General features: G+C 34.9%; 1 protein-coding gene across 1 annotated transcript; it reads right to left on the reverse strand.

The window, feature by feature from the left end:
• Positions 1 to 6,207: 6,207 nt before the first annotated feature.
• LOC104887298 (early nodulin-like protein 16) lies at positions 6,208 to 9,420 on the reverse strand. The gene is made up of 2 exons (XM_010671911.4): positions 9,132 to 9,420; positions 6,208 to 6,728 (listed from the first exon to the last, which is right to left on the reverse strand). Exons 1-2 carry the CDS (start codon positions 9,298 to 9,300, stop codon positions 6,391 to 6,393), a joined length of 507 nt encoding a protein of 168 aa, XP_010670213.1. The 5' UTR covers positions 9,301 to 9,420; the 3' UTR covers positions 6,208 to 6,390.
• Between the last annotated feature and the right edge of the window lie 415 nt (positions 9,421 to 9,835).

A 9,835-nucleotide genomic window follows, 5' to 3' on the forward strand; every position in this document is an offset into this window, starting at 1 on the left:
CCATTCATTAACCTCCCCATTTACCTTTTCTCTCCTACTTTGTCATACCCCACCTCCTTTTCTCTCTCCTACTTTCCATACCCCACCAATATTAATAAAATAATTTGATTCAGCATATTAATTTTAGATAATATTAATTAAATCAAAATATGATAATTATAATTAAAGAATTACTCCCTCCGTTTCCTAAAGATCTTCCCACTTACTGTTCCTACAGATACCAAGGAAAATCAAGTTGTGTGGGGCATGGTGTGAGTAAAGTAGGAAAGAGAAAGGGGTTAAAATAAATAAACAAATAAAAAGGGGTTAAAGTAAGAGAGAGAAAGGGAGTAAAGTTGAATTAATAATGTAATGGTGGACCATATGATAGTGACATGAGAGGGTAAATAGGGAAATTTATTTTGCCAAATGAGGAATAAAGCAAAAGAGGGAAGATCTTTTGGAAACACCCTTAAACGAAAAGAGGGAAGATCTTTAGGAAACGGAGGGAGTACCTTATAATTAATCGGATTAATGCATTAATTATATTATATTACAAAAAAGCTTTATTTTTAATTACACTAGTGTATCCATTTTGTTGGTAATTTGGATTTTGTTGGTAATTGAAATTTTGTTGGGAATATGGATTTTGGTCGTGATTTGCATTTTGTTGATATATATTTCTATAATTAGGATGATTGGGATTTGGGATCCATAATTATCAAATAAGAGTTACGAAATACTTAATGAAAAATTATGAATTTTTTGAAGTGTTGAAAATATATCAAGATTGGTCTCTATTTATAGAGGATAAAAAAATATGATCGTTGGTATAATTTTTTTTAATTCATTATATTTAAAAAGTTATGGCAGTTTTAATAACGGTATTATTACTGTTTGTAATATAATACATGGCGCGCATCAATTCGTTTGGAGGCAAGGGGCGTGCAGAGTGTGACACTTGTCGCGCTCTGATTGGCGCGCCGCATTTTTTTATAAAAAAAATATGCTGGGCAAGGAAGTTCTCGTGGGATTTGTTTTCCAAAAGTGTTGTACACATGGCACTCTGTCATTCGTCCTCAATATTGGAGGGTTTCTTAATTATGGGTGTTCCCCATTTTTTCTCCATTATGAGTAACATACCTCCATTGGTGGAGAGGTTCCTATTTTTAATTTTTTACAAATGGGGAACCCCAATGTAGGTGCTCTTAGAGCATGGCCGTTGGTTGATCCATAAATTGGTGAAAAAAGAGACAATAAAACCCATTAAACAAATAGGAGAGAGAGAAAAAAAAAAAAGGAAATAGAGTGTTGCTCAGATCGTGGGAACGATCTCAAAATGCCAAGGCAAAGGGGAGTTCATCGCCAAATGGCACAACGGGAGAGGAGGCTCAAAATGAAGTGGGGTCCACTGCTGTTGTATGGCAGCCATCCAACGCCCCTCATTTCTCCAATCTAACGGCTAGGATTATTTGTAATTATCAACGTTGCAAATTTTTGCAATGGACATATTGTTAGTTTTTAATTTCTTTTTTTAAAAAACACCAACAGCTATATTTTTTTGTCTATAAATAGAGACTAATTTGAGCTATTTTTACACATCTTATTTTTGAGCTCATTTTGTTAAGTTATTACCGTATCTAATTATGTACAATATTAACGAAATTATTTTTTACTAATAATTTTTAATCACAAATATAAAAATTATTTACATTCAATAATCATTAATTGATTCTTAAATAATTCATAATAAATAAAAAAATGAGATGAAAAAGAGATTGAGGAGAGAGAATATATGGTGGGGTATAGTAAAAAGTAGGAAAGATAATGTGAAGATCTAAAATTATATATCATCCATTGAGGGTGAAGAGATCATTAAAATCAATTGTGGATCATAAATGAGGTGGAAGAGTGAAAAATTAATAAAGTAATTGATGATCCCAAATTTAGCATCATCCATCGGCCATGCTCTTAGAGCATCAACATTCATTAACATCCCCATAATTTCTCTCTCTCTCTTCATCACATTCGTCCACATCACTTTTCACTAACTTTATCACCTACCCTTCCCATTTCACAATTCCACACCTACACTCATTAACTTCCCCATTTACCTTCTCTCTCCTACTTTTCCATACCCTACCTCCTTTTCTTTCTCCTACTTTTCATAATCATACCCCACCAATATCAATAAAATAATTTGATTCGTCACATTAATTTTAAATAATATTAATTAAATCAAAATATGGTAATTGTAATTAAATAATTACCTTATAATTAATCGGATTAATTCATTAATTATATTATATTAACAAAAAAAGCGTTATTTTTAATTACACTAGTTTACCCATTTTTCCTATGCGGTTTAATTTGACAATTACATAATTGCTAATTATAATAATTTACCCGATTTTAACATTAATTATAACGATAATTAAATACGCAAAAAAACACCATAAATTTATTTGAAAAAACATAGATGAAAAAACATAAATTACTATACAATTAATTTTAAATAAAATATTGCAATAATTTAGATCTTCAATATTCATCAGTAGACTGGTGATTAATTTGCCAAAGTCTCGTTGTAAGGCGTTGTGTACATTTCTATCCCATGCATCAGCTCGCCTTTTCATATATCATTCCATTCAATATCATTAATTCGACCATGTTGCACATAATAGTTTGTACGCGTTGATCCGCTAATTGCTGTTGCATTTTCTTGCTCGAATTCTAACATGTCAGCATAATTCTAATGTGTATCTCGCTCATCCTCAACAATCATATTATGAAGAATTATACAAGTCAGCATTATCTCCCACAACAACGTTTCATCCCATACAAGAGCTGGTCTTTGTATTATTGCGAAACATGATTGAAGAACACCAAAGGCCCGCTCAACATCTTTTCGGACAGATTCTTGTCGCTCAGTGAACAATTGATCCACGGGATTCATTGGGAGTCGAATCGCTGGGATGAACACGGCCCACTAAGGATATATCCCATCAGTTAGATAGTATCCTTTGTTATATGTGTTCCCATTGACTATAAAGCTCACTTAAGGGGCTTCACCTTGATATAAATCATCGAACACTGGATATCATTGCAACACGTTGATGCCATTGCAAGTTCTAGGTGTTCCAAAAAATGTGTGCCATGTCCATAAGTCACCAGAGGCAACAACTTCTAAGATAACTGTTGCAGATTTACTCCTTCCTTGGTATAATCCTTTCCAAGCACGCGAACAGTTTTTCCATTGCCAATGCATGCAATCTATACTGCCCATCATGCCAGGAAATCCCCGTCTTTCGCCATCATGTAGGAGGCGCTAAAAATCTGTAATGGTAGGCCTCCTCAAGTACTCTTCTGTGAATGCTTCTCAAACCCCTTTAACAAAGTGAGCAAGGCTTGCTTTTGCAATTGACTGAGCTATTTTGATGTACTCATCAATTGAATCAGCTGCTACCTCGTAGGCTAGCATCCTCAACACTGCTATGCATTTCTGGATAGGAGTGGCTCCTAGTTTCCCAGTAGCGTCGTGACGTTGCGTGAAGTATTTATGTTATTTCGCAGTTTCTGCCTCCACAACTCGAAGGAATAGAGACCTGCGCATATGAAATCTATGTCGGAACATAGATTATAACGGACGATCAACAAAGTAATCGTTCATTAACCTTGTGTTTGCAGCTTCACGATCTCTATCAATGTACTTAAGCTTCTTGTAAGATCTTCTTCTGTTGCTGAATGCTTCTGCGACTAGGGCAACAACCATTTGAGCAGCTTGCTCGATTATGTAATCTTCTTCTTCATCTAGACACTCGTTCACAGCGATGATGTTGTTGACATAGTCATCAAAGAATTCATCACATGAACTAGAAGAATTTTCATTTGGGTTCATGTTTGTAAGAAAATTTGAGAAGGGGGAAAGTTGTAGTGTTTATTAGAAGGAGAATATTGTTCACGTTTAATTAGAATGTGACTATTATGTCCAAAAATAAATCACATATGTTAATAACATATTTATAGAAGAAAAATTACATAATTAAGCATTATAATTGCGTTTTACAATATTCAGAAACAGAATTACAATAATTCCTACTAAAACTATTATAAGTATCATTCCCCAATAAAATATGACCTTCAACTGTCTGAAAGATTCTAGAAGATCTGGTGTGTCGTTTTGAGGGCGACGGTTTCCGACATTGTACATGGTGGCCGAAGATAGCGGAGATGAAATTTGTGAAATTTTATGAGAAAGAAAATTTTATGGGATAAAAGTGAGTGAGGGAGGCGGACGAGAAAATAAGAAGGGTTAAAATCCCTTTTATAGTGGTCTAAAAATACTATTCACATTTAACAGGTAAGATATATACTGATATCTAATACGTAATGTGCTGACAAAACAGAAAAATAGAGTATATGTAATAAATTACTTTAAGAACTAATAATAATTAGTTCCCCAAAAATAAATTAGCTAACGTATGGTTATGACTTATAACTAATTCATGGTTTGAGATATTAGATACTAGTCATATCATTTATTGTCTAAAGTGGCTTTTATATATGCTTTTAAGTCCAAAACATCGGTATGACAAGTGAGGCAAAAAAGAAAAAAGACAAAAGCATTAAATTACCTTTTGTTCAACACTTTGAATCCCCCCCCCTTTTGTGTGTTTAAAAGAAACACAAAGTGTCTAGTAGAGTATGGACGTTGGCTAGGCTATACTACACTACATGACAAACAAGTTTCCAAGTGCCAAGACAGAGATGCAAGTTGATGGTTAGCAGTAGCTTTGGAACTAGTAGTAGTTAACATTGGAAATTGCTGCCATAATTTGAAACAAATAAAAAACCGGTACTTATAAGCTAGCTTCATTTCGGTGCAAAGAAATCTACCTACTTCTTTCATCATTTTCTTTCAAAGCTTTCTTCCCCCTTTTCTTTGCACAGTTAAAAAAAATAAATACAAGACATAAATTCCATGAAAAATAACAAACAAGTAAAAGGTAGCAGGTAGTTCCACCATTATAGCTATTTTCCGGCCAAAAATCCATCCTCTTTGTAGTGTCAGCCGTCCATCCAGGCGGCAAAGTCCGTCCATTTAGGCGGCAAGTTCAATGTAATAGCCCGTCCATATATGCAGCTTTAAAGGCAAAGTATCTGCCTCCATGAAGGTGGCGCGACTTGCTTGGCGGCGGCCGAGCCGATACCGCAAGTTAATTACTTTGCCGTCACTTGTTGCTGACGGAAGGACCCTCATCGTCCCTACTTCTTTTATTATTCTTATTAGGATTTTGCCGGATTTCAGTTGGTGGTTCCGGAGGAGGGTTATCATTGAGGTTAAGGACGGTGGTTTGTCGGCGTTCACCAACATGGCTATTAACGTGAGTATTATGGCGTTGGGGTGTACTACCAACTCCTCATGCCGGATTTGTGGTACAAGGTACACTATTACATTCTATGACAAAATATATACTACAAAGAGATACATTGTTTAGAATAGTATTGATCCCATTACACTGGTGATCCATATTTTTTTTTTTGAAAAAAAATTTAGTAGCAATTGAGAAGAACTACCTTTTGATAGTAGAGCGAATTGGTGCTAATAACGTGTTGTATTATAGAGAGATTTTAAGCAAGATTGGAGAATATGCTCTTGTTATTGTTCATTTTCTCTCGCGAAATGCGGTATATATATATAGTGCTGGGTGAATAATTCACCCGGTGATACATCATATCACTGCATAACTGCAGTGAAGTGTCTAATCATGGACGGCAAAATACGACACCGTTTTTATCCGTTCACCGTTTACATAAAATATTAAAAAAAAAAACTTTATACATAATATACCCCGAAATTGTTAGGCAATTCGCAAGTTGAAACAAGTTTATCAATGTGGGCGGCAAAATTCCACGGCACCAATCCATGCACTTATGACTTTCGAGATTCCGCAATTCATGCAGTTAATTGCTCCAAAAAATATTTATAGTTGCATACCATGATATCATTATATTAAAGATTGTGTGTCATTACTCATTAGATATAATAGTGGGGATTGGGGAGGTGTGCCTAGCCGGTGGATAAGTGGAATCCTGGGGTCTTAAAGAGGGGGTGCAGGCTACAGTGACGGGATAATTGCTTAAGTCAAAGTGAAATGGAAGTATTAAGAAAACATCAAGTCAAATTCCCAGAACGCATCATCCAAATAACACAAAGACACCATAACGAAAACAAAACGTAATCAATTTGCCTTTGGGAAATTCTAAATTTTACAACCACATCCCAATTCCAATTCCAATAAATCAAGAAATACAATTCTGTAGTGACTTAACACGAATAGGCTAAAAGAAATGAGATTAATAATAAATAAAATATTGTTTGATCCAATAAGTTACTCCATATTCTACAAATCATCCCATGACTCGAAGGAAAGAATCCCAAACAGCACCAATGCCAAATACTAGTGGCAGAACAAAGTGGGATCTGTAGTAAGTTCTTGGTGCACTACTCTTAACAGGGGCTGCAGTTGGAGGTGGAGGGCGCTTCTCGATCCTAACTGACAACTTCATGCCACCATAACAGAAGCCGTTGCCACTAACGAAGTAGCGGTGTTTGGTTACATTGAGATGAACTACATCCCTTCCAGCTCCTGTAGTGTAGTTTCCCAAAGGGTGCTCGACGTTGCAGTTTTCGTAGTTGGTCTTGTTCACCTCAAGCACACTCATCTGGTTTCGGTCATACACAAAAACTTGAGGGCAGAAAGAAGATTAATTAGAAAATCTATGTTAATTAGTCACATTAAACCACATGAGAGACAAGCAAGATCCAGCACATATGATGTGACACACAAGTAACTCTATATATTTTTTATTATCATTGGGAATAAGATATGACTTGGGTATGAAGACAATTTGGTTGTCAGACAGAGAGATCTTACTACAATTCATAATCAATATGGTTAAGACACTTTGCACCCAAAAAATATGGTTAAGACTTTATAAATAACTGAATTTTTTAAATTTTGTTTGCTTTTTTTTAGTCCTGATATTAGTTTCCTAATTTAGACATAAATCAGGACCACCCAACAAAAGATGTCAAGAGATATCAACCATGCCAGGCTGTATTGCCTTGCCCACACAATATTCCCACCAAATCCTCATCTATGAAAGTGTGAATGATAATCATTTTGGCAAGACCTTTAAAATAAGGCTACACGGTTTACCCGCATGTCTTCCAATGGTGACATTTCCAATCTATTGCACACAATTTGGAAGATCAACTTCCAATGTGTACAAAAATCCTGAACTCTAATTCAAAATTCTCTTGATTCATCCACCCGTCATATGGATAATCTACCTAGTGGGTAGATGAAGCTTTTTCCACACATAATACTACTATCTTTCTGAGGTGGATTTCATTACGAATGCACATAATGGCGAATCACTCCTAAAAATCGGGCTAATTAGTCGAATCGTAAGCAACTATTTGATGTTCTGGATAAATTGGACTGTTTAATCCAATTCTAAGGATCAATCAAGAGTTCCTCTTATTAATGAGCACGTCTCTGAAAATTCTGAACTCCCAAAGACCTTACTACATAGCCTAATATCAGCTATTTCAGGACTATCATTCCTAATATGCAGCAATTTAACAAGACACAAAATGTGTAGCTACGTTATCTACATAGTTTGAGAAGTTCAAGTAACATGATTCATCGGTAGGACTCATTCATGGTTCACTTGATGGATAGATTAACTCAAAACTCTATCTAGAGAGACATAAATATCCTCAAGAGAAATTCCTAGTTCTTAATAGTTACAACTCGTTTGACAGGTACGAATGACGATAATAATAATAATAAAAAAAAATGTAATCTACAAGGGAAATCTATTACTCATTACCATGGTAATGAAATCTCATCCCAACACATTTGATTTTCCCACAAATTTTTCATTCTCACTCAATAACACTTTCCTAAGTACTAATATAGTAACGAAATTCAAAAGCAAAAGAGATGGTTTGGACAAAGTAGCATTGCCATGCATCACGCCTTATTTGGTTGAGCTTTTTGGGGCTTGAAAACGAATTCAGTAGTCTGAGTCTATTACTCCTTATTTGGTTTGGATAGTGGGTTGCTCAATACCCTTAGAGGGTAACCCAAACTCCCAAATTATTACTCTCCGAATTAGAGGATTAACAAAATCCTTTTCATTCCCTTATAAGTGATTCATTTCCATTATTGAACCAAACACCCAATAAAGTAACAATTATTGTTACCGTTCCTCCCCTTTACCTGATTCCATTCCCTATCCGTTCCTCTATTTGAACCAAACAATCCCTATACATCATTGTCATTTATGACCGATTACCAATCAGGCCTGTGGGAACATTTTGTAGCTCCTAACATGTTATGTTGTAGGTCAAGTGAATTGCAAATGCTGAATCTTAAATTCAAATATCATACTTCCTCCATTTCATTTTAAATGCAACAAAGAGGTATTTTTTGTGAGATATAGAATATTCTTTTGTTATATTTAAAACAAAATGGAGGAAGTACATGAAGCCAATCACCTATATCACTATATTATGATAGTCTAATATGTTCTTGTGATTTAATATACAACATTTGCAGTTCAACATACAATACGTTCTTAAATATTAGGAACAGAGCTCCACATTACTGGTTCCCTAGGACTCCATAAGAACCTATTAACTCTTTTTTTTTTTTTTTGAAAGGAAGAACTTATTAACTCTTAATGATATGGACAGCAAGTTTGTTTTTGTACCAAAAATAACATTTCCATAAACTCATTCAGCAAATTTACGTAAACACTAATTGTATGTATAACCTTGACCATCATTTAACATCTCTATCTTTATAAAAATCATGAAAAAATCAAACAATATTCTATAAGAATTGATAATCTTTTCAGGGTCCATCATTAATTTGGGTTTTAATTAAACAAAAATAAAAACCAACAAAAACCAGTCAAACCAAAACCAACTTATTAAGATCTAAACTTTACAGAAAGAATATAAAAAAAAATTCTCAAATTGACACAAAATTAGATCTAAACTAATGATTTAATAACACACGTTGCAAGCAGATCTGAAGAAAATTCAGAAGAGAGAGAGAGAGAGAGAGATTTACAGAGCCAATCATCAAGGTAGAAGTGCTTGTCTTGGGCCCAAATAGTGTAGTTAACATTGGAAGTCCAGCCCATTTTGCCACCAACAATGTATCTTTTCGCATAAACTTGAGGTACCATAACCACAACCAAGGCGCACATTAGCGCCATTAACAGAGATATTGACCTCATTGGTGCTAGCTATATCAATGGATTTTTCTCTCTTTCAAAAAAATGCAAGATCTTTTTTGTGTGTGACTCTGTGCTGGGTTGTTCTGGAAGCAGTAGAGTAGTAATAAAATGGTGTTTTTAGATAACAGTGGAGTTTTATTTATACTGCCTTTTTTGTTTGAGTGAATGATGGAGATGTCTAGGTTGACAGCCTGGCAAAGTCATGTTCTAGATTTCTAACCCCCACATGGTAGGGATATTTATATCAATAGTTTATATTATTTTCGTTTGAATACCAAATTTGGGTAAGTATGATTATAGCTGTTAATCTAATTATTCGAGTCGGGTTCAAATTGGATCATATTAAGTTTTAAGTCAAGTTCGGTTATATTGAGTCAGGTCATCAAATTCAACCTGTCGGGTGCATATCAGGACCCTGTCTTAATTCGACCAGGTCTGTCTCGGTTTGTTTCTTTTTTCAGGTGTGGTCGGGTTCGACACAGTCAATTTCGAAAGGAAGTCATCTTTTGTGGTTATATGGTCTCGAATCAGGCTT

Source organism: Beta vulgaris, chromosome 2, assembly GCF_026745355.1.
Source record: "Beta vulgaris subsp. vulgaris cultivar EL10 chromosome 2, EL10.2, whole genome shotgun sequence".
Taxonomy (NCBI): domain Eukaryota; kingdom Viridiplantae; phylum Streptophyta; class Magnoliopsida; order Caryophyllales; family Amaranthaceae; genus Beta; species Beta vulgaris.